At 48.2% G+C, this 25,831-nt stretch overlaps 1 protein-coding gene and 1 long non-coding RNA gene across 2 annotated transcripts in view; one reads left to right on the top strand and one right to left on the bottom strand.

Annotated features, from left to right (window-relative positions):
* The first annotated feature begins 2,232 nt into the window (after positions 1–2,232).
* On the top strand, positions 2,233–3,382 carry LOC126952839 (uncharacterized). Its single transcript, XR_007725035.1, has 2 exons — positions 2,233–2,329; positions 2,718–3,382. It is a non-coding gene; the product is annotated as an uncharacterized LOC126952839 (long non-coding RNA).
* An 11,113-nt stretch (positions 3,383–14,495) lies between these two features.
* The window catches only part of LRFN2 (leucine rich repeat and fibronectin type III domain containing 2), a 194,367-nt gene continuing 183,031 nt past the window's right edge, over positions 14,496–25,831 (bottom strand). The window contains exon 3 of the mRNA XM_050787606.1: positions 14,496–15,779. Within this exon, the coding sequence (XP_050643563.1) occupies positions 14,810–15,779 (970 nt within the window). The 3' untranslated portion in view covers positions 14,496–14,809. The remainder of the gene's footprint in view (positions 15,780–25,831) is intronic.

Consider the following 25,831-nt stretch of genomic DNA (forward strand, 5'->3'; position numbering starts at 1 on the left):
AAAAGTAGAAACAATCCAAATGTCCATCAGCTGGATACACAATATATTGTATATCCATGCAGTGGAATATAAGCCTTACCAATAATGAAGTACTGGCACAGGCTATGATACGCATGAACCTTGAAAACATTATGCTAATTGAAAGAAGCCAAACACAAAAGGTTATCTATGGTATGACTCCATTTATATGAAATGTCCAGAACAGGTAAATCCATTGAAACAGAAAGCCAATTAGGTAGGATGAAGGGAGGGCAGAATGGGGAGTGGTTGCTTAATGAATGTGTTAGTCTGTTCTATCACTGCTATAAAGAAACACTTGAGACTGGGTGATTTATAAAGAAAAGAAGTTTCTGCTGCACTCCAGCCTGGTGACAGAATGAGACCTTGTTTCAAAAACAAACCAACAAAAAAAAGGTTTAATTGGCTCACAGTTCCACAGGCTGTACAGGAAGCATACATAGCAGCTTCTGCTTCCGGGGGAGGCCTCAGGACACTTCCAGTCATGGTAGAAGGCAAAGGGAGAGAAAGCAGCACTTCATACGGCCAGAGCAGGAGAAAGAGAGGGAGGAGGGAGGTGCTACACACTTTTAAACAACCAGATATCAGGAAAATTCATTATTGCCATGACAGCATCAAAGAGGATGGTATTAAACCATGAGAAATCACCTCTATGATCCAATCACCTCCCACTAGGCCCCACCTCCAACATTGGAGAGAATTATTTGACATGGGATTTGGGTAGGACACAGATTTAAACCATATCAGTGTGTATGGAGCTTGAGTGTGATAAAAATATTCTGGAAGAGAGTTAGTGATAATGATTGCACAATTTTATGAATGAACTGAAAGCCACTAAATTGTACACTTAATACTGTTAATTCTATGCTACATTAATTTTATATCAATTTTTTAAAAATGGATATGGGAGGCTCAAATATAATGGTACATTTGAACTTTTCATGACAAGGTCTTTCAAAACACTTGCCCAATAAATATAAATATATGGGCATCCCCCAGTTGGCCTTTAAGGCATTCTCTTCTCATTGGCCGAGAGCGTTCTCATCTGCTCAGCAACTTTCTCCCGTTGGCCGGACCCTTGATGCTGAGGCTTTGAAGCAGAGCCTGGGTTTTCCAGGCACTGCAGATAAGCCGGTTTTAGCAAACCCTCCAGTTAGGACTCTGGGTCCCCAGGAGCCGACTGAGTCTGTTCAAGCATTTCTCTCTAGTGCCAGGCCTTTGGTTGGTGGGAAAAGGTCAGAGGATGGCACTGGGGCCTCTATTTGCAGTCTTACTCTTAACTCTTGCGAGGCCTCAAAACAAGTGCCTTCTGGGTGGTACTTTCCAATGGGGTAAAATAAAAAGACTCCAGGGTCACAGGCACCCAGGGTTCAATAACCTGGTAAACAGAGAGCAGGAGACAGTACCAGCATAGCCCAAACTCTGTCGGGCCTGTCCCCCTCAGAAGCCAGGACATGGCCAACCTAAATTCTGGAAGGCCTCCTCTCCCATAGCCCCAACAGGCAGTGCTCATCATCAACGACTTTCCACCAAGCCCGCCCTCTGCATACTGCATGTACTCCAAGAGTTCCCTGCCCCCACCCCTGCCCAGGAAGGCTGGTCTGGGACCAATCAGAGGCTGTGGAACTTTCTGGAAAGCCCAAGGCTCCTCCCTGGGTGGGGCACAGCCTCTGATTGGAGGAGGCCTGCCGGGAAGGTGGGGTAATGGGCGTGGCTAACGGTATAACTGCCCGAGCAGAAGACAGTTGGCAGTTATTTCACGGCCTTCATCTGTTCGGGCAAGATGCCTGTAGCCTGACTTCCTCCTTGACAGGCTGATTTAGGGGTGCTCCCCAAGAAGATCAGCACTGCTGAAAGAATGAAGAAGAACCTCCTTGGCCCAGGATGTGGATAGAGAACGGAGCGCATTTTCACTTACCTGGCAAGGTGGTTTTGGAAGTTTCCACGGAAGCCTGCCCCGGGCCGCTGCTGCCCGTCCTCGCCTAGGTGTGGAGCTTCCCAACCGGCTGGGGAGGGAATGTCCTGCGGGAGCCGCCGAGGACCCTTGTGAGCCTCTTCCCTGGCTTGGCTGCAGCTGCAGTCTGGTACTTGCCCATTCTGCTCTTCTTCACCTCCGTATTTTCTCTCTCATGGAAGAAGAATTCCATTCTCCCATCCCAGGAAGGAGAGTGCCCTGCGTGCCATGAAAGAGCCCAGGACCCACAAGACAAGTGCGTCACTGACAGACCTGCCTTCGCCAGCGCCAGCCCATCTATGAAACCTCCAGCATTTGTGCCCCAGACTGGCCCCTCCCAGGCCTGACTCTTTCTGTGTGGGTATTTTCCTCCTGGGCTCGCTGCCGCCTCGCTCCCATTTCTCCCTTCCCTCCCTATGGTGACTGGTGAAGGGTTGGGGCGGGTGGAACCCAGATCTGGGGTCAGAAGGTCCCCTTGCCAAGTCCCAAGTTTTCCATCTAAGCCGTGTGCTCATGGGAAAGACACCTTACCCTTTGTGGGCATGTCCGCTCAACTGGAAAGTGACACAGTCATAATGCCCTAATCCAGAATTCTTGTGAGAATGGGCGTAATTATGTAAATATCTTTTGAAAACAGATGTGCTGCCAATTACATTTTGTGATTTTAACTTTGTCTTGTTTCTCTGCTGTGTTTTGTCTTCGTATGTATCAAGTTTCTTCTGATTTTTTTTTTTTTCTTTTATAGGAACGGTCACTGCCCGGGATCAAGCTACAATGAAGAGGAGGGAGGCAGTCTGCACGCACCGCCATTTTTCTAGGAACTGGAAAGCGCCTCCCGCTGCCCCGCCCTTAGGAAGATCCATCCCTGTGGAACCTTACCCAGGCTTACCAGCCTTTGCTGAGCTTGATCTATTTGGACTAGTATCAGTCAGTAGGACTTGAGACGTTGGTTCTCTACACTTGCACCCTCCTTGTCCCCATCAAAATATCCAGTACTCTACCTCCAGGGAGTAGACTTGACCCTCAAATAGCAAGTTCAGACTTCCCAGGTCTAGGTTCCCTGGGGGTTTAAGATTCGTATGGTTCCTTAGTATAGAGGGCTAGCTGTGAGATGGAATCCCACTATGAGCTTTAGAATCAGTCAAGAAGAACTGGGCCCCTTCCCTTCATCCCTCCTCTTTTCCCTTTTTGTCCCAGAGCTCAGCTCTGACTCAAAAGTTTTTCCATTTACCATCAACATGGAAACTTGGCTCCCCACATGGGTATATTATCCCCCTTTTGTACATGGTCTTGTTGATCAAAACTCCCTTTCTGTTGAAGAGGCCTGTGGGGCTCAAGAAGCCTGGTCAACCAGCCAGGCTAGTCCCACATACCTCAGAACCAGTTTAATAAAGGCTCTATGTCATTCTTTTTTGTTTGGGCTGAATGGTGTGCTGATTCAGAAGACTTTGATATTTTATTCTTTCCCCCAAACCAGCTCAATTGGTGTTTGTGCTAGAGGGAGATGGACAATGGGGAGGGCTGTTATAAGGGATGTCCTTGGCCCTCCCACCTCCCCCTTTGAAGGATGCCCTCATTGTCTTAGGCAGGGACCTGATACCGGTTGGTTTAGTGGATACCTGGCAGTTTACTCTGAGCATTTACCTTGTATTAGGGCAAGAACTAAAGGAACAAATATATCCACCTGAATGTCAGGTCAAGTGGGAGGATGTGGATGGGAGTAAATAGTGATTAGTATTGAGGTCCTGGAATTTTACTGGTTACTATTTTTATAACTTTGGTCTTCCAGTCCTTGAATGAAGGTAAATGGAGACTTCTTAGGGAACAAATTACTAGTGGCAGGGTGGTGGTGTCCTGGTATCCTGCTTAGAATGTGAAGAGAGTGCCCCATCATTGGCATATGCTGTGCGTCTGGCAGGTGGTAGCCAACTGTCCTGGACTGCACAACTGGTAGTGAAATTCATAGCAGAATGCAACGTTCATTTACTGGGGCCTCACAGTTGGCCAGTGTCCCTGTGGCCTTTCCCCTTTTTCCTTCCACTCTGTGTCATGGAGACCCGACTTGATTTGGCAAGAGAACAACGTACTCCTATGATTTCCCGAATATTTCCCAGCAAGGACCCTGGTTGGCTGTGTTTCTACTTCAGTAGTGACCACAGCAGATACTGGCAGTTTTCTGTTATGGCTGTGGGGTCTTTTAAGGAGCAGGAACGGTGGAATATGTACAAACCTGGAGCCACAATCAAGTACTGAGCTCCTTGAAGCACAAGGCATGAGAATATCATGTTTTCTCTTCCTTAGAGGATTTATGAATTAAAACTAAGGAATAATTTGTAATCAGAATAACACCACCTGGCAGGGATATTGATGAGCTGAGGAAGGCTTATTTGGAGATTTCTGGTATTTTTCAGCTCTGAGATTCCAGACCTAATATCCGTGTAATGGCCATTAATATCTTGTAATTTTAACAGTTTTATCGGTGATCCATTACATTAATCATCATGAATTGGTGACTTCTCAAATCCTACAGGTTATTTGTTATTTGTATAACTGTATAGGGCTATTTAATTTACAAACACAATACTCTTTTGAGGTAGATACCAGAACCATTTTACATTTGAGGATATTTAAACCAGGAAAAATACTCAGCTCTTGAAGGAATGGACATGGGGTGCCCTTGCCTTCCTTGGGGAGAGAGCCACCTCCCCTATTCTGTGCAGTTGTAGTTAGGGCCTGCCACCTTACTCCTCCCCTCTCCATCCAACCGCTACATTTTAGAAAAGGCAGCAGTAATCTGGGAATTATTTAGTGCTTAGTTTGAGATGACAAATTTTAAGGACCCTAAGAGCAACCTTTTATTTCTTACCATATGAGGCACTAGGACAGGCACAGAGAATATTATTTGCCCAGTGCATATCTTCATGGCTTCTACTTTTTAATTTTAGGCTCACTTTTTTAACCTCATTGCTCACATGTTACGATTCCTTCCAGAAAATTCACTGAAATTCTAATGCCCCTTGCTGTTCCTTAGGTAACTTAGGAGTAACTCTAGTTATTAAGCAGTTATCCAGCTCTTCCCCTAACTAGTTGTATGACTTTCAGCAGGCTGCTTAATTTCTGCATGTCTCAGTTTTCTCAGCTGTAAAATGAATGATCCAACCCCTATGTCAGAAGGATGGGTGAGGCTCATGAGGAATAACACACATGAGAAATATGGGATGCTTACCACAGTGTTTGGTAAATAACATGAGTTTCCTTTTCCCTGTTTGAATAGTCCTTTCTATTCTGCTGAGAGCTTTCCTGTTCATGCTGCATCACAACCAAAAGGGGAAAGAATCCTGAGTCCTGTGCTCATTATTTCTCCCTTCTCTAGCTGGTTCAAGGCCAATCTAGATACCATGGTATTTTCTGAAAGAGTCCCACCCTTCTGTACAACACCCTTCCTCCCAAAGAGACTTGATATGACTGGTTAACAATACGATGAACACTCTGGAACAATCTAGAAGGGCTGGGGCTCATTACCCTCAGCCATTCTCCACCCATTTAGTCTCCAAGCCATTCCCTGGAAGAGACAAGTGGATCTAATGAGTGGGACTGTGCCATGAGACCTCCAGTATTCATGGAGAAGCCAGTCCTTTCTTCCTTCACCAGGCCTCAAGATTTCCCAGTGTGCCTCTATTCTTACATGAGGGATGGAAGTCTTTGCCTTCATACAGGAAGGAACTGGAGCCTCAAAGCAGACAGGACAAATACAAATCTTGAAAATGACCATGACTCCTAGTTGGTCCCTACTTGCCTCCTGGTTTCACTAGGTAGAGGGTCACTCCAGGTAGAGCCCTACCCAGCATGCTGCTCCTTCCCCTACCTTTAGACGTGGACAGTGGGTAGGCGGGCCCATAGCCTGGACCTGGACAGCTGTGTCCCCGCAACCAGACTCTTCTGATTCTGCCACGCCCCACTCTTTCCTACTTATCCTTTCCTAGATCCCTCTTACTCCATCTTTCCTGCTCAGGTCACAATGGACAATAATCTCTGATGCCTGTCCCAGCTAGATTGGCACTGGGGAGCTGAGAGACCCTCCTGTCCATGGAGAATTCTGGCAGAGCTCCTCTCTTCAGCCTCCTCTCAACTCTCCATGGTCTGGTGCCCTTTGTCTGCCTCTCCCAGGCCTGACTCTCCTCCCACTTGCATGGACATTGTCTTTCCTAGCTCTGGGCTGCCTTCTCAGCCTCATGTTTTGCCCTCTTTCCTGCTGTGGCAGCCAGCCATCACTGTAATGCCTGAGTGCGGGGATGTGGTGTGAAGGGAACTTCAGTTCTGGGGTCAGAAGATTTAAAGTTTGAGACCTACTTCTGTCCCACAAGCTCTATAAAAACTAAGCCAAATAAATGACTTTGATACTCAGTTTGGAAACATTTGTAACATGAAGAAATCAGGCTTTTGATAAAGAATGGAAGAAACGATCATCCATGCTAAAGAAATGTTTGGAATGTTGTGATGCTATAGAATCCTTTTGACTGTGCTGCTGACTTTGTATACCTCTACATATAAATGTCTCCAGTTTTGTTTCTTTTCTACCATTCTGCAGACAAAGCTGAATGCAGGCAGCTGTTCACCCCTGGAGTCAGGCACTCTTATCTGAGCCCCTTCATCTTTGGTTTGGGGTAGAAAGCACAGGTGGCACCCTTTCTCTAGTTTTCTCATGTCTGGCACAAACTCTCATTTTCTGTAACCTAAGAAAGGATGGAAGACCTTGAGCCTCAAGAAAAAAGCCCCAAGACAATTCCATGCCTCTGCTTCCCTCGCAAATCAAAGCTGAGCTAGCCCAGAGCAGTTTGCATGATTCCTTAGAAGAAGGAACCTCACCAGGACTCTTAAAAGCACGGAGACCAATGAAGGATTGGGCTTCTGCACTTTTTCACTGTTGAGGTCCTCCCTGCCTGCTTCCAGACCTCTGGAGTGACCCACAGTCTTCTCTATTTACCTTAAACACAGAATCCAACCTCTTCATGTATGTGAGTCACCCCATCTGCAATTATATGTCCTGGCACACCCCAGCTCTCCCCAAACAAACTGTGAAGCATCAGCCCTACCCAAGGAATATGTCCAGCCATGCACACTTCAACCAACCCTCTCTGACCTTAGGATGAAACCATTTCTCTAACATTTTTTTTTTTCACTCACATTAGGATCAGTGTGTTGATTCAAGAAGACCAAATTGGGAACGAATTTTAATCTCCCTACCTCAAGCAAATGGATGGCCTTTGGACTAGAGGGGGCCCAGGTATTAAAGGGAGGCAGAAAGGGCTGGTCAATGGGCTACCATCCCCCCACCCCTTGGGAAGAGCTCACCTCCCTTCTCAAGTGGAGAGCCTCTGGCTCACTCTCAGCCCTCTGATCAGAGTCAGGCTCTCACTGAGTGATTTTCCTGGCACCTGGCAGTCTTCCCATCCTAGAAGGGAACAGTGGGAGGTTTTTGGTGGCAGCATTTGTGTCATTACAGAGTACTGAATGTTAGATTTTGGCTGTTGGGCCAATCCTGGAACAAAGATGAAGGGTGAGAAGGATTAGGGAACCAATCAGTGAGGGGCAGGATGGCTATCCTCAGCCCAGAAGTGAAGTCTAGAATTTTCCAGGTGCTTCCACCTATTATGGGGACTGTTGTGTACGTCAGAACATTCAGGGCATCAGGGGCTACAGAGGTTACCATGTACTCTCTGCCCCTTCCCTGCCTCCTTTCTTTGCTCTAAATCACGGAGACCAGTACTGATTTGGCAAGGGAATACCGAACCTCTTGAGATTTTCCCAGCTGGGACCCCGGCTCTGTACCTGTTTTTTTAACACTATTTTGATCATAGCAGTCTTTGGGAGTTGCTTGATGTCTGGGCTCTGGATTTCCCATGAAGTCAAGAATGATGGATTCACAAGGGCCCACCAGGAATATGGAGCCATGGTCCCATTAGAGTATAGAGAGCTACTCCCTGCCTTGGGTAAATCCTGAAATTCATCATGCATAATTTTGCTTGTAATAAGATTAATAAGAGCTTGAATAGATATTGAACAGGGGATCCTAATACCCATTGAGGGAGGCTGGAGTAGACGACCTCTGATAGCTTTTGCCAGCTTTGAGAGTCTATGAGCTTAACATATGTAATATTATCATGAATATGCTATAATTTATATTAATTTAAATGATGCATATCATTAATACTAATGACTATTATGCTGCCTTTTCCAATCCAATATGTGATCTGTATAAGTACATAGTACTACAGAAGCATACTTACTGAAGTCGATACTTACCATTGATATCTTACCAAAAAGGAAACTGTGGCCAAGAAACAGGCTCTCAACCCAGATCCCCCAAACTAAACAGCCCCTTTCCCTCAAGAGCAACTGCACCTGCCTTGGGTTACTCAGGACCCTCTAGTTCTCTGCAACTACCCTTCTTCCAGGCCTGCTTTGTTCCCTCCACCACACCCCCTCTCAAGCTCCTAGGACAGCCAGAGATGCTTCCTTCAACCCCTGCTTGTCCAGGCACAGGACCCGAGTCCTTAATGTGCCCCTGTTAGATCCAAAGCCAGTCACTTTTCCATACCAGGTCTTAATTTCCTCTTCTGTAAAGTGACTCAAGATTTTGGAACTTAAAATCTGGTGAATTCTTCCAAGCACAGGGGCCATCTTATATTGCATGGCCTTTGGCCAATCTATCTGTTCATCTTTTCTTGGATAGTAGTTTTGCCAGATTTATAAGTTATCTTGAAATTAGTGAAAACAGACCAATCTTTGATAACCAGAGATCTAAAGCATCAGTTTATGTCCCTGTCCTTCAGGGTAATGTGTAAGGCCCTCAAAGGCATGCATAGTGTCTTTTACTTTGACTTTTATCTCTCTTGATACCATGCACAGTGCTAGGCACACAGCAGGTCAGCAAGAGCATGCTGAATGAGCACAAACGGATTTTGCCATCCGACAGAGGGCACAGATGTAGGGCCCTGAGGTTTTACTTCACAGCAAAGTGGAAACAATGTCAGATAGGTCAGCTAACAGAGGTCTCCATGGTTTGGAAAACAGGGTATCTTGGATGTAGCCTAGGAGATTCAAGGGAAAGAAAACTCATCCTTGCAAAGTATATGAATGTTAGTGCTGCTGTGGGGTGTGCTAGGGAGCACCGCTGAACACATGTTACAGAGGAGGTGCAGGAGAAGAGGGGGTGTGCTCATCACCAACTAACCAGATGGATAGCCTGGACGGATGGGCTGGGGCTGTGGGAGGTTGGTCAGTGGGCTGACTGACTGTGGGCCAGATGGGTTTGGGGATCCCATGAAGATGGGTGAAATTCCAGTTCCACTGTCTCAGCAGTAGGAAACCGAGCGTGTGACTGTTGATGTCTTGGAAAGGACTAGATCATGAGATCTTCCTTGCTCCAATCCCAGACAGATTCCAGCATGAGATGGTGGAGGAGAATTCTGGCTCCAATCGCCAGGAGCACATTCAGCTGTTGGCTAAAGGGACCAGAAGATCAATTATCCCAACAATAGCAGGAAAATAACCAAGGAAGAGCCTGTAATCTGGGCCTAATTCCTCGGAATAGGTGAGCAAAAGAAAGATGCCACACGTTATACAAAATGAGAACATGGGGAAAGATCATTGAACCTGTCAGAAGTTCCTAAATAGCTATGATAGGGGTCGCAGGGTAGCCTTAAAGGTAAAAGCTAGCTCCTCTCTTTGGTCTGGGGAAAACATGCCAGTTTCCCTCCAATAGAAGCTTTGGGGAAGGGAAACCATAAGCCTTGTAAACACTGACTGACTGTGAGGTACAGAACCTTAACTGAGATGATGGAAGCTACAACCTTTGGTTTAAGGGCTGAAAGCACAAATAGATATTTTTAAACTGTGAAAGTGACAGTGTTCCTTTTAGATATTGGGGGAGTAACCTGGATGGGCCTGATTCTATCATGCAAAGGTGGAAACCTCAGGTATTTACCTGTGAGAAGCCTTCTTGTCACAACAAATGTTTCTTGCTGCCAACTGCGTCACATGGAAAGGCTGGTTTTGATACTCTAGGTGGAATCTTTAAAACTGTGCATTCAGATTTTGAGTGCTGCCTGCCAATAGTCTCTTCTTTTGAACAAGTATGTCTATTTTTCTGGCAGCAGTTTGCAGAAATCCCAATGGTTGCAAGAACAGAGGAAGCCCCACCCAGCTTGCTGAAGCCCTGAGACCTTCACTGCAGGCACATTGAGAACAGAAGACACTGAAGTACTCAGGCTGTACTTACGAAAAATCAAGACTCACAGACTTTTAAAGAAAAGTTAATTTGCCTTTGAGAAGGGGGAAACCTGAGACAGTGACTGTTGCCTAACCTGGCTGACAATTATATCCCTTAACAAAAAAGTGTTCCTAAGGTCTTTTGGAATTTCAACACTGTAACGATGAAAAAATAAAAAATTCTCTTGAGGGAAACCTGAGGGATATGTCATTATCAAGAACGTGGGGAAAGGGCTCGAACTGTTTTTCCAGAAAGCCTAATAATCAACTAGGCAAATATTGTATCAGCTATCTCACTTCTGCAAAAGATCGAAGAGCTGGAGGCTTCTGTATATCAGGAAAGAGGATCTGGGTAGGTATCATCCCTGATAGGGACAGAGTATTAAAATAGAAAGAGGCAAGAAGATGGGTTTTGCCTCTGGAGCAAGCTGATGTCAGGCTTTTTATCTTAGGGGGAAGAAGTTATAGGCTCCTGGGGTAGAGGAGCCCAGACAAGACTGGAGATGGAAGGTTCATTCAACAAGTGACCTCCTAGAGGTCACCAAGAGGGGAGAAGGGGTGACCACAGGGTGGGGTGGGGAGTGCAGTCTGAATCCTGAGGAATTTTCCTGGCTTGGGGAGGGAACGTGTTTTAAGGCAAGGAGGGCCAGAAAGGCCGGTGTATGGTCAGAAGGAACCGATTCACCAAGGTGCTCTTGCCTGGAGTTAACATTCTGAGGATTCTAGCAGATCTTAGGCTAATCAAGGATTTCCCGATTAGGCTACAAACGTGAATCATTCAGTCAATATAAAATACAATCTATTAACAGATTGATGGGAAGAAGAAAGGATAGGGGCGGCAGTGTAATGTCATGGGAAGAACTAAGGCTTTGCAGCCAGACTTAACTGTGTGACCTTGGGCAAGTTACTTAACCCCTCTGAGCTTCCGTCCCTTCATCTATAATATGGGCATAATGCTATCTACCTAAAAAGGCTTTAGTGATGATTCAGTGAGAAACTTATGTGAAGCAACAAGCACAGTATCTGGAAGCTGTAGGTACTCAACAAGTGTCAGTTTCCTTCCTCTTCTAAGCTGTGCTTTCAAGTCAATTGTATGTCTAGAGTCACACTGTCCAGTACAGTGGCCAGTACTAGCCACATATGGCTCTCAGGTACTTTAAAGAGGGCTAGTCTGAATTGATATGTGCCATACATGTAAAATACTTTAAAGAGGGCTCATCTGAATTGATATATGCCATACATGTAAAATACAAACCAGATTTCTAAAACTTTGTACCAAAAAATACTATAAAATAACTTACTAATAATTTGAGTGATTACATGTTACAATAATATTTTGGATATATTGAGTTAAAATATAAGATTAAAGTTAATTCCACCTGTTTCTTTATGTTTGATTCAACATGGCTACTAGAAAATTTAAAATTACAGTGTGGCTCACATTTTATTCTATTGGACATTACTGATCTAGATACTAGAAAAGACAAGGTTGGGAAGCTGTGTTCCAGAAGCACGTTTGTTTCTATATCTTGGGTTTGGGTTTTGGTTTGTTCTCCCACGGTTTCCCAGTAAAAGACCCTTTTGAAAAAAATAGTATCCAGGGCTCAACCAAAATGGGTAGAAGATACCCACATGCCCCTAGTTGTCAGGCGCTGTGGTGACCACAGTCCAGGAAAAAGTAGGTAGGGCTGGCATATCAGAGAATGGAGATGTCAGGTAGGACAGTCGGGACAGCTGGGGATGGACTGTTCTTTTCTTAGCCTGAAGCTTCACTTCAGATTTCTCTACCTTTCTTTACCCTGGGAGGATGATCCCATTCTCTATTATTTCAGAAGATTCCCCCACCATATACATGAACTTGGCAAGAAGCAGGCTCCCACCAGGCAGTAACAAACACAGGTGCAAGAGAAAATGCCACTTCAAAGCCATCTTTAGAAAACCCCAGAGTTTCCAGAGAAATGAACAACAGACATTCACAGACATAAGAATGTTCTTTTTTTTCTCCCGCCCAAGGAGTGTGGTTAGTGGTTGTTTTTAAAACTGTACATTTTACTGTACATTTTTTTTAGCAAAGGAGAAGATTGGCATTTATATTCTGACCACAGGGATGCTGCTTTCCAAAACTCCAAGTCAGAAACATGACAAACACAAGAGCAAGTACATATCATGTCACGACAGAACTCGGAGCCGCTGATGAGAATAGACAGTGAGTTGGTTCCTTCCGCTGTTCACCACCTTCCCTCTGTGTGTCTGAATCCAAAGGCAAAAAAGAAAGCTGGTATTTGAGACCACTTCCACAATGGCTATAGTTTGAAAGGATGAATGAGAAAGATGAGGAGGGATAAAAGAGAAGAGGAAAAAACAGGAAGGGAAAAGAGAAAGGGTGGAAGAGACTTCCTTTCAAGTTACCCAATTCTGTGGGTGCTTCTGTGACCATAGAAGGGATGTGCTCCAGCCCTGGGACTGGCCTGGAAAATTGTTATAACTTGAGGTCTCAGGAGGAACTGGCCTGGTCTGTTAATGACCTTGTCAGGACCAGAAAGGGACTGGGTAAGGCAGAGAATAACAGGAAAAAAAAAAAAAAAAAGAAGAAGAAGAAGAAGAAGAAGAATGAAGAGAAGAGAGGGGAGGGAGAAGTGAGGAAGGAGGAAGGCCTGGGATTTGGAGACTCTGGAACTAGAGCCAAAGGTAATTCTGCATAGACGGTTGCAATCCCTCCTTGTGTGTTCCAGAGTGGGGTTGGGGGCCAGCAGCTCAGCTCCAGGTCTGAGGCCATTGGAACTTTTTGGCCCAGAATGGTCTTGCCTGTATGCGTTGTGGGCTGTGTGGATGGCAAGTGGAAGAAGGAAGAACAAAAGAGAGAAAATAGAGGTCTATGGAAGGAGTTGGGAGAGGAAAGAATGAGTTGGAGAGACTGAGGGAGAGGTAGTGAGTTGCTGATGAGTAGACACCGGACAGGGATGCAGGGGAAGGTCATTCCAATCTGTCTACAGCAGGTTCTCTGGGGGCACATCTCCTCTTCCCCTTCTCTTGCCACTGTCTGGCAGGGAGGGGTTATCCCTAGATGGAAAGGAGCCTATGCACCCCTCCCATTCCACCCTGTAATTTCCAAGGATGGACCCTCCTCAAGAAACCAAGAGCAGGCATCCCCTCATCCCACCTTGAGCCACTTTCTTAAAGAACAAACATGGGGCAGCCTTTGGACACAGAAATGCCCTAGGCAGGGTGAAAACAGGGTCATGGATCCCAAACACCACTGCCAGGAGGCAGGTGGCCTTGGCTCCTGCCCTGACCTGGTCATGAACTCACTGTGTGACCTTGGGCAATTCCCTTATGCTCTGTGGAAGGGAGAGGGAGGGTTAAAGATGGGATGATTGCAAAGACCTCCCCAAGCTTCAAAAGCCTATTATTCTAAAAAGATTCAACTTCCCCCCTCCAAGGCTTCTAGAATTCTCTGTGCCCAGTAAAAAGGACGGGGACTGCTGTAACCAGCTTGTGCTTCTCGTATCACTAAGCGAAAAGGCCTAACATCTAGAGTCATGAAGAATTAATAGGCCCATAGAACTGGAAAGGGACTGGAGACCTAATACAATCCCAGTATTTTTGCAAAGTGGCAAATTCAGGCACCAACAGATAAAAGGGTCTTGCCCCAGTTACTCAGCAGGCTCTTCATGTGACTATGGACACATGAGCTTTGGACTCCAAGTCCACTGCTCTTTCTGCCACCCACACTGCTTTCCTTAAGAGAAGCCCTCCTGGCCTGCCACATGCTCAAGGGGGACTTTCCATGTCAGCTTCCCAGAAAGAGTGGCAACAAGCCCAAAGCAACTCCGGAAGTTAAGATCCCTTGTGCCCTACAACATGAAGCCCTCCTCCCTCCCCACACATAAGAACCCAGGAAGTTACTCTTCTGGTTCAAACTTCTGTGATAGGTGTGGCATGTCATGTTTGAGAAGCAAAGGAAACTAGGTCAGGTATTAGGGGTCAGTCACTCACCCCTTCCAGTGTCGGGTGTGGGGGTGGTTGGGAGTAATGAGAGCTCTGGGCAGGGAACCCCACAGTTTTCCCCAAACAAGTGTGGAAACAGAATAATTCCCTCCTCTTGTCAATTGGCAACAATTACCCAGTACCAGGGCTGCTGGGAACACGCATTCATATGTACGATTAACTCTCGATTATCCGTGTGAATGAAGAGGAGGAGTCTGGGAAATGGAAAAAAATAAATTAAGAAATAAAAACAACACTAGACCCATAAGCAATCCAAAGCCGCTTGCTTGTAGGCTACATTTGTGATTAGAAAGGCGGAGTCTCGCCTTTCCAAACACTCAGGGCTCAGTCCGGTATTTGAGCGAGTCCGCATTCCCTGAGCACACCCCGGCCGGGTGGTGGGGAGGTGATATGGGTGTTGGGGGTTGGGGGGGGGGGGACACGAGGCCATTGACAGGGAGACGAAACTGTCCCTGGATGTAAACATCACCATGGAAACTCCACAAACACTTGCCAGTGAGATTCTTTCCCCTTCTTCTCCCACCCTGCGCGCAGGAAAGGGAGCATGCCCACCCCCACCTAGACCGTGCTCTCCATCACCCACTCGGAGCTGCCAAAAGTCCCTCGGGCCCCCACCAGGTCACTCTCCTCGAAGGGCAAGAGCATGCCGTTGACAGAGAGGCTGCGCTTCGTCCAGATGTTCGAGACCCTCCGAGGGGGACTGTAGCCGCCGGGCACTACCCCTCCCGCCGCCGCAGCCGCAAAGTCCCCCATGTCGAAGGAGTGACTGCGTTTGGCCTTGCCCTCCAAGGGCAAGGGGAGCAGGCTCCTGGCCCGGGCCGCGGGCGGCCCCAGCAGTGGCTCTCGGTCCGAGTGGTGGCCCCTGGCTGACGTCCCAGCCCCTCTCCCGGCTGGAGTCCTGGAGTCCAGCAGCTCCTCCTTTCTCTGACTCTTGAGGTCCAGGGAGGCGAAGGCCCCCATCAGGCGGTCAAGGCTGGGCTTGGGGCGCGGGGCGGAGGGTGGGAGCCTCCAGGGGGCCCGTCCCAGCCCCGCGGCCTCCCCACTGCCCAGGGAGCTGGAGGAAGAGGAGTCACTAGCGCGGGCCAGGCTGGCGGTGAAGTCCAGGAGCTCGTTGCGCACCACCACCTTGGGCGGGCCCTGAGGCGGGGCCCCGGCAGGCGCGCTGCTTGGAGGCGGTGGCTGGGCGCCGTTGGTCTGCGAGTACACATTGCTGACGGCCGCTGCCATCTTACTGGGGGCCTCGTGGTTGCAGACCTTGTAGCGCACCATGAGGATGACGATGAAGACCAGCAGCGTGGCCACGATGATGCCCCCGATGACCAGGATCATGGTGCCGCCCAGTATCTGGCTGTGCATGGACTGGCACTGCGGGTAGTCAGCCTTGGTGAAGAACTGGGCGCAGCCCACGATGTTGGTGGCCGTGAGTGTTGTGGCTGTGTCATCCCACATGGCCAGCACACACAAGTCGTAGCCGGTCCCAGACACCAGGTTGTTGACCACGAAGGCCTTGTTGGAGGCTGGGATCATCCTGGGGAGGGAGGTGGACACAAAGAGTGAGGGGTGGTGGGGTGGAAGGACAGGGTGAGGGGGAGGGGACAGAGGGAGAAACAGAGTGAAGGGGGAGGGGGAGGGAGGCCAACACACACAGGGACACAGAGAGAATAGGGCAGAGGGAAAGTAAGGGACAGGGGTGAAGAGACACAGAAGAAGAGAGATGAAGAGACAGAGGAGAGGGGAGGAGAGAGGGGCAGGAGCAGGCAGGTGACAGGAATAGGGTATAGGAAATGAGAAGGAAGAGATGTGAGGAGGGAGACCCAGACAAGGGAACCAGGGGATAGGTTGGGGTGGAAAGGAAGGTGAGAGAGGGAGATTCAGGGATGGAGCATCAGGGAGAGGTATAGATGGAGAATGTGTCAGAGACCGGGTGAGAGAAAATCCAGATATATGGAAACAAAAACACAAAAAGACAATGAGTATGAAGATGAAGGGAATGAGAAGGGGGGTAGTTGAAAGCAGAGAAAAGGGGAGGCATTTAGAGGTGGAGGGAAAGAGGAGGAGGGGGAGAGACTCAAGCAGAGTTGAGAGGACACACAGGGACAGGCAGAGGGAGACACAGAGAGGCAGAGAGGTTAAAGTGTGAAGAAGCAGAAATTATACAAAGGGACACCCGCTACCCTCCTCCCTCATACCTGCTACAAGTATTCCCTCCGTCTCTGGGAAGGGTGGGGTGAGAGGTCAGCCCTGACCCTGTGCCAGCCCACTCCAAGGCTCGCTCCAGCCCTCCTGTGACCTTTGAGATTCGCAGGGATCCCCATCAACACTTTCTGAGCCTTCTTTCTGGACCAGGTGCTGTGCTGTGTCAGAGACAAGATCCTGCCTGGAGAGGCCAGCACCACCCTCACCTCCAAAGGGCTTTCTCATGACTCAGGAGGGAGAGCATTTGCTGCTGCAGACTGAGGGAGAGGGGGTCTAAGCGGAAGAGGAGTGGAGGCAGGAGAAGGGGGCCTGCCGCTTAGGGGGGGAGGGACAGTGCAGTGTGAAGGACTGGGGGGCACTTCTGCATCCCAGAAGAAAGGGACGATACCTTGGTCCTAGTTGTAGTAGCCCAGGCTCAGCCAGGAAACCTAGGGGAAGAGTTTCTTTAGTAGAAGACTTTAACTGCTCCTTCCACCTTAGGGGAGGGTCTGATGGGGAAGTACTCTCCCCACATTGTGGCTGATCCTCTCCTGCCTGGACCTGCTCACTCTGAACTCTAGAACCTTGTGACCTTGTTAAGCCTGGATGCACACCCTGAACTCTAAGACCCTTTTTGAGGTATCATGCCTTCTGCTGATTCCAGAGATGATGCCTGTGTCACTTCCATAAACACTCCTGAAGAAATACCCAGGCTTGAAGGTACCACTGTGTAGCTTTCTTGGTATTTCCTCCACTCCCGTTCTCCTATTCCCTACTACTTGAGAATGAAAGGGCTCTATCAGCTCCCATCAACCCCTCAAACCTAGAGCTGGGCAACTTAATTAAGATATCAAATATGAAATACTGAAGTCTGAAAACTTCCACCTGGGATCCTCACACAGAGGACTGGAACTGACAGGCAGATATTGACATCCCGTCAGTGGGCAACCCCAGTGGCTGCTGCCTCCCTCCTCACCTGCCCACCTGCTCTTTTGCTAGGGAAGCCACACTGGAGGAAATTGAGCCCCCAAGGCCCAACTGATATGGTCTGGCTGTGTCCCCACCCAAATCTCATCTTGAATTGTAGCTCCTACAATTCATGTGTGTTGGAGGGACCTGGTGGGAGGTAATTAAATCATGAGGACGCGTCTTTCCCATGCTATTCTCATGATATTGAATAAATCTCATGAGATCTGATGGTTTTATAAAGGGGAGTTTCCCTGCACAAGCTCTCTTCTCTTGTCTGCCTCCAGGTAAGACATGCCTTTCACCTTTTGCCATGATTGTGAGGCCTCCCCAGCCATGTGGAACTGTGAGTCCATTTAACCTTTTTCTTTTTTTATGTAAATTATCCAGTCTTGTGTATGTCTTTATCAGCGGCGTGAAAATGGACTAATGCACAGCCCCCCGCCAGCACAGTGTTTGGGGCAGAAGAGGCCAGAGGGGTTAGGAGGGGTGGATCCAGCAAGGACCCTGCAGCCAGCCCCACAGGTCTATCTGAAGACTTCAGAGCCAGTTTCCCCTGGGCATCATGACAGTCCTGTAAAGGCAGTGATTAGTACTCCCATTTCACAGAGAAGAAATGGCCGAGACTCAGAGAGGGTAAGTGATTTGCCTGAGGTCACAAGCTTGGACTGCTAGTATGCAGCAGTTGAGACTTTTAACACTAGCTTCTGGGTCCATGGTCTGGGCTTGTTCCTTATTGTGTGACAGACATGGAAGCATTTTTCCTCATTTCAGTGAAAAGTTCACCCTGGCCTGTGGTTGGTCAACCACCTTCATCCCTGGAGCAGCTTAGAGCCTGCTGTGGCTCACGCTCCTCTACTGATAGGATGTCCTGCCTGCTGGGCCATCTGCTGGGCAGGGCCTAAGGAGCCCTGTATGGCCAACGCTGCAGGGGACACTCGAGTCCTCCAGGGCCTCGTTCCTTTCCCCTCAGGGCTAATGATGTAAGTTGAGAAGGCAGGAGCTAAGCACACCCAGAACAGTGACAGCAGCAAGAGCAAACACCAGCGGGTAACTGTGTGCCATGCTCTGTTTTAAGTGCCCTATGCCAACTCACTTAGGCCTACAGCAACTCCCCGACACAGCTGCCATCATAATCCAGATATTTCAGATGGGGAAACAGAGGTGCAGAAGTGTTAAGCAAAGATAACATGGCGGAGCTGGGATTAAATCCCAGGGAGGCCACCTTCAGTCTTCTCTGAACCACCGCATTCCACCATTTTGCTGGGTCGCAGTGATATAAGAGCATGTCCACTTGAGAGGTGGATGGACACCCTTGTTTACTGAATACCTGTTGTGTAACATAGGTTTCCACATTCATGATTGCATTGAACACAGCCACCCCAGGACACCAAAGATGTACTACAAGCCCAGAAATCTTCTCGAGATTTAGCCACCTTCTCCTGGGAAGCAGACCACACTATTACTACTATTACTACTACTACTAATAGCAACAAAATAAGATGAACAGCTAACATGAGGGCTTACTCTGTGCCAGGCACTATTGTGAGATATTTAAGGGGATTAAGACTCATTTAATACTCCCTAACATTGTTGGGAGGCAGTTATTGTTATTCTCATTTTCACTTAACGGATAAGAAACTGAAGCACAGAAAGGTTAAGCTACCTGCCCAAGGAGGCCCAGCTAGTAAGTTGGCAGAGTGGGATTCAAATCAGGCAGTTTGGCTCCAGGGCCTCCGCACCTGACCACGGGGCCATGCTGCTTCTCAGACACTGCCCCATCTACCTGCCCTTCCTGGGCAACTTTGTGTGGAAACCTGCCTGGCCTCCCCAACTCCCCTTTGCTCCCAAACTCAGAGAAAAATCATAATGTGGTGAAGCCACCTCCTAATGTGATGAAGCTGCAATTGGGTTGTGCTGCTGATGGAGGTGTAACAAGGCAAGGCTGATTCTTGGCGGGGCCACTGGCACCTGGATGAAGGGTCAGGTCTGGAACAGTTTTGCACTGTAACTGGCCCATCAGAAACAAGGCCAGCAGGAAAAGCCTGCCAGGATGAAGAGCAGAAAGGCAGAAGGCGGCTCCTGATTCCTCTGCTGTGTGTGTGCGTGTGTGTGTGTGCGTGTGTGTGTGTGTGTGTGGCAGTAGGAGGAGCTGGGGTGACTTAAGGAGAGCCAGAGCCAGCTAACTCAAAACAGCCCTAGCGGGCAAGGTCAAGTTTGCCTTTTCTAGTAACAATAATAACCAGTATTCGCCTATTGTGCTGGCATGTTTACACGCCTTATCTCATTTAAGATCCTGACAACCCTCTGAGGAAGTTATTCCCATTTAGAGAAGGAGGAAGCTAAACAGTTTGAACTTTCCCTTGGAGGAATGATGGGGCTGAGACCAGATCAGGTCCACTGGGACCCAGAGACCACACCTCTTAAAAGCAAGACCACTGCTGCCTCCAGGCAGCCAACAGACAAACTGCATGAGAAAGTCACAGGAAATGGGCACTCCAGTGAAAGATAGAGAATTCATCTCTGACCTGTGTGCCCCTGTCTATCTCATCATCCAACCCTACGAAACCATCCACTGATCCTCCAAGCTGTATCTGGGGAGCCTGGATTTCCCCCTTCACTCCTGCTCACAACCCATCACTCTGGCTGGTAGATTCTACCTTTTGAACACCCTCTGCCTTCCAACTCTACATGCAGTGTTAGCTTAGGGCTCTCCATTTCTGGTCGGGATGGACTCAGCAACCTCCAGTCAGGCTCTCTGCCACAGATTGTGCTCCCTGAAAGTGCATTCTCAGCACCACACCATCTCGAGTGCTCCACCTAAAACACAGCTCTGGCTGTGTCCCCTGCCTGCTGAGATGCTTCCAGTGCTGACTACGGTCTACAAGAGACAGTGCAAGCTCTTTAGCTGGGCTCCAAAGCCAGGCTGCTGTCACATTGTTGTCCTTCTACCCACACAGCCTCTAACGCTGCCCACATTCTTAAAAACTTGCCCAGGTAGGAAAACACTGCAGAATCAGCCAGGGCCTGAGCGGGCAGATGGCACTTCCTAGAAGGATAATTAAAGAACTTATTTATCAAGGGACTAATTGTAAAGAGGCAAGAGGTTATGGGGGATCACAAGGGAATGTGCAAGAACCCAGAGCTAATAGCAGCCAAGAGCCGAGCTGTTGCCTCTGCCACACCCCCAGGAGAGAGAAGCACGTAGGCCAGTGCTACTCGTAGTGTGGCTCACAGACGGATGCCGGCCCATGGACAGTTTGTTCCTGCTCCATGATCAGACACTACAGAAGTCAAGAGTAAGCATTAAGGCTTTATAGCAATTTGGCATTGGTTGTCACATTCAAGTGCGTGATGATTATTTCTGATAACTTAGTTCTAGTCTTACAAAAGCACTGGCCTGCAACAGAGTGGGGAAAATTGAAGCTGCTCCTTCACAATGAATAGCTTGAGGAGCCCTGGGCTAGTGCAGGCTTTCTCAGCCCCACCACTGTTGATACTTGGGCTGACTATGTCTTGGTTGTGTAGGGCTGTTCTCTGCATCGTAGGAGGATAATCCCAGGACACCCCTGGGCTCCACCCACCAGATGCCAGAATACACCCACAGTGTGACAAGCTAAAATGTCTCCAAGCATTGCCCAATGACCTCTGGGGGCAAAGTCACCCTCCACTGATGCACATTGGTTTAGAGAATTTGGTTGAGAGACAGAAGCTGCCAGGGGCAACCTCACAGGGTGAGCGCCAGACAAAGAAGTAGCCGGACCTCACTCTTCTCTGCCACCGACCTTCTGCTGCTGCTCTGCATGTCTGAACCAAACTAAAAGCCAGGTTCACAGGCACATGCAGGTCAGGCTTCCAGAGTGCAGAGCAAGGCAGAGGAGGGGAGAGTGGATCCCAAGGGACAATAGACAATAAATGGCTCAACCGTCAGGTCAGTCATGGGCCTCTCGGTGAAAACCACGTCCCTGAAATCCTGAGAGATTTCTTTTCATCATGTAAACTACCAACATCTCTGTTAGCAGAAAACATGAATTGCTATTTTAAGTTAAGCTGTTCCAATGCGTTAAATTTAATTAAGCTCACACACTCTAAAAGACAATTTGAAACTGCAACCCCAAGCACTTACTCAGGAAACACAAAACAAACCTAAGTGACTGCCTCTGGATTGTTTTTCTTTTTCTTTCTTTTTCTGTTAATATTATTTTGGCACTGTTCATTCAGTTTAACACTAGCGCACAAATCTACAGTTGATACCAGAGGTCTATGAAATCACAGGCACATACTGTGATTCTACTGTGGGCTCTCGAATCTGTTCTCCGCCTTTCACCTGCTTGCCTCTGCTCTGTGGGGAACTACATTTCCCAGGCTACCTTGCCTGTTCCCAGGTTTCCGAGCCCTCAGGCTGCCAGGTGGAGGTGGCCAATGGAGGCACTGGAGAGAGACTGGAGGGCCGGAAGAGGGGAGAAGCCAGGTATCTCTTCTACTTTTTCATCTCCAAGTGGTTTCGCCCTGTCAGGCACTGAATCTCCTCTGTGATTCCAGCTGCCAGGGTTCCAGCTCCTGCTAGACACATTAGGATCTTAGTCACTGGCCATGCCATCTCCTCCTGTGTCCTTCTAGCCTTGGATGGGGATGGGTGGGTGGTGGTGGCTTCCAGCTGTTGCTAATCTCTATAGTGCCTCCCTGTCCTGCCCCCCACCCACTGCTCCTGTACCCACTGTCCCCACCTGTTGTTGACCTCTGAGCAGCTCCATCATCCCTAAAATCCAAACCCTGTACTGAATTCTCTTTCTCTCTCTTTTTTTTTTTTTTTTTTTTTTTTGATACAGAGTCTCACTCTGTAGCCCAAGCTGAAGTGCAGTGGTGCGATCTCTTGGATCACTGCAACCTCCGCCTCCAGGTTTCAAGCGATTCTTGTGCCTCAGCCTCCCGAGTAACTGGGACTACAGGCACATGCCATCAAGCCCAGCTAATTTTTTGTATTGAGTAGAGATAGGGTTTCACCATGTTGCCCAGGGTGGTCTCGAACTTCTGAGCTCAGGCAATCTGCCCGCCTTAGCCTCCCAAAGTGCTAGGATTACAGGTGTGAGCCACGGCGCCCGGCCCGAATTCCCTCTTTCAAAAGACCTAAAATGTTCCTTTTTTTCTTCTGACTGAATCCTGAATGACACAAGGAGATAACCTTTACATTGTTGAGAACATTCTATTTATTAACTTATTTCCTTGCACTTTGGGAAAAGATGATCATCTCTTCATGTCAGCAGCAGCACATCTTGGCTGCATCTGGTGAAACTCCAGCTGTAGGAAACAATTTACCAGCCTCTCGAAATCACTCATCACTCCCCCAGTAAGCCATCTTGATCCCATTATCCCATTGCACACAGTGGTCCCTCTTCCTTAGCATCATATCTTTCTCCACCGGGTGATCTCATCTTTTAAGGCCTGACTCATAAATTACCTCTGACCTCACCAGAGCTGTCTTTTCTCTCCCTTCTCCCACAACCCCTCCTACAGTCCCCTGTTAAAGCCCTGGGGGTTGTTCATGTACACTTTTCCCTTGAGGACTGGAACTATGTCTTATTCCTCTTTGTATTTCTACTGCTGATCATGATGTCTGGTCTAGAGTCAATGCTGAGTAAATATTTGCCCTATGGTTAGGCAGTGAGTGCAAGAGGGCTTTGCAAAATGTTAGGGCCTAAACATATGTGAGGGATTCTTATGTAATATTCAAGGGCTAGCTAATGGTGAATTCTCAGACACTGGCTGGTTCTGAGGACATCTTTCTGGAGAGGTATTTTTTCTGTCACCCAGGCTGGAGTGCAATGGCATGATCTTGGATCACTGCAACTTCTGCTTCCCAGGCTCAAGCAATTCTCCTGCCTCAGCCTCCCGAGTAGCTGAAATTACAGGCAGGCACCACCATACCTGGCTAATTTTTGTATTTTTAGTAGCGATGGGGTTTCACCATGTTGGCCAGGCTGGTCTCGAACTCCTGACCTCAGGTGATCCACCCGCCTTGGCCTCCTAAAGTGCTGGGATTACAGGCTTGAGCCACCGCACCCAGCCTGGAGAGGTATTTTTTCTGTATCCTTGAGGCTTACTGCAAGGGCTCCTGAAAACCTTTCATGGATGTGCATATACGTATGTGTTTGGGGTATATGATTGCATGTAGGCCTGTGTGCGAGAAGATGTGTGTCTAAGAAGTATCATTTGTCAGCTGAATGTGTGGGTATTTGTGAGTGTATGTCAGAGTGTAGGTGTTTACATGTATGTGGCAATAAGGAGTCCTGGTCCTAGGCGATGTTAGTCATTGTTCTGCCCCTCTTTCAACCAACCCCCTAACCCCACCACCCCCAGAGGCTTCCACATCCTCTGAAACGTCTGAGGTGACTTCCTGTGTGACCTCTCCTGCAGACTAAGCCTCCTCTTTTCTAATGGAACAGAGTTTGCCCCCCAGAAAAGGCATTTGGGCCTCAGAAATAGCAATGGGAATGGAGTGGGAGTTTCCGCCTGGGCCTTGGCCTCCAGGAAGAGCCTGTGGGCTGACTACCAAACCCCACTCTCCCCCTCTCTCGTGACTTCCCATTTAGGCCACACTCTCTAGGCTCTCTTGCAGCTAGTACGCCCATGTGACCCTTTCTGGCTAAAGGGATGTGGAGGATGTCATCTGTGCCAGATGATCTGTGCCATCTCTGGGCCAGGCCTTCAGTAGGTCAGGATGCCTTCCCCACACTCCCCTTTCCTTCTGCCGGCTGGACCCTGGGGCAGGATGACAAGGCCTGGAGGGAGGTACATACGGGTACCTAGGTCTCCCATGAGGAAGGTCTCCTGGTAATTTGGCACAACGCTCTGGACTGTTAGGACAGTGAGAAATCAAATTTGATTCTGCTTGAGCCTTTACCTTATGGCAATTCTTTGCAACAGCAGCTGCCTCCCCTAACAGACACCTGCAGGTAAGATGAAGTGAGCTTGAGGAATTTGCTATGTAGTAGGTACGTGTGTGAGAGACAGGGTGAATGTGTGTGTGTTTGTGTAGAGGAACACATTGGTGCTGGTGTCTATACGAGAAATCTTTGCCTTCCTGGAGTTGTCAACAAATAATACCACCTCTTGTATCTGCATAATTCCTCCAGCCTCCAGCCTCCCCTCTGCTCCCCTAGCACCACGCCTTTCTAGGTGCTCTGTCCTCTCCTCCCTCCATCAGTGATGCACCATGGCTGCCTGCTGAGCCTCAGCGCTAATTTGGAATGGCCACATCAAGTTTCCCTCACCCCACCCCCCTGGCTCTGTGTCCTCATTACTGGCTCTTCACAGAACCACTGGCTTGCCACCCTCTCTAGCTAGCCTTGGGATCTCAGACTACATGACATGGCCTCATTAAACCAAGTCAAGCAGTCCTTACTCCCAGATTCTCTCTCTTCCTGCAAGCCCCAAAGGGACCTGTTTGCTTTCATGCATGAGCTGCAAGGGAGTAAAGGAGATGAGTGTGGTTCCATCCTGCATACAATTTATTGAGTACTTACTACGTGCCAGGAACTTGACAGGCAGAATCTGATTCTGCACACTGACTGTATGAGGTAGGAATAATTACCCCATATCACAGATGAAGAAACTAAGGCTCAGGCAGATAGAACCCCTGCTTAAGCTCACACAGCTGGAAAGTGGCTGAGCCAAGTCGGCCAGGCCACAGAGCATGATCTTCCCTATGCTGTATTATACTGAATTGAATTGAGCAGAATCAGGATTTAGCAGGAGGCGAGTCTTGGAGTCAGCCAACTGTTTGCCAGCAATTTAAAAAGAAAAAAAACCCTGCATTACTTTACAATGATAGTTAACATTTATTAAGCACTTACTATATGTCAAACACTGTTCTGAATATTTTCCACGTATTAGTTAATTTAATCTTGGGAAATCCTGTGAGGGAGGTACTAGTCTTATTATCATTATGGATGAGAAAATCGAGGCTCCAAGAAATTAAGTGACATGACTAAGCTCTCACAGAGAGGTTCGTGCTCAGCCAAGATTGAACCCAGCACTTTCACATTTCCTCAATTCATGTTCACAATAACCCTGGGAAGTACATCTAATAATCGTGCTGCTGTTTGAGAGGCAGCGGTCAACTGAACTGCCGTGGGCTCACATAGCTGATTAGGGCCGGAAATGGGACTCCAGTGAATAAGGAGGGCAGTCTCTCTACTTCAGGACACATGCTCCTGGGAGGTCTGAGGGAAGTGAGGGAACCATGTGGATATCCATGGGCGCAAGAGTTTCCAGGCAGCAAGGAGGTGCCAGTGCAAAGGCCTTGAGGTAGAAACAGTGAGGAGGACGGTGAGGCTGGAACAGAGAGATGGAAAGGGAGAGTAGTAGGAAATGAAGTCGCCAAGGTAGCAGCTAGGAGCCAGGTTCTTGCAAATATGTTCACTCTTGTGTTCCAACTCT

The sequence above is a fragment of the Macaca thibetana genome, chromosome 4 (genome assembly GCF_024542745.1).
Source record: "Macaca thibetana thibetana isolate TM-01 chromosome 4, ASM2454274v1, whole genome shotgun sequence".
Taxonomy (NCBI): domain Eukaryota; kingdom Metazoa; phylum Chordata; class Mammalia; order Primates; family Cercopithecidae; genus Macaca; species Macaca thibetana.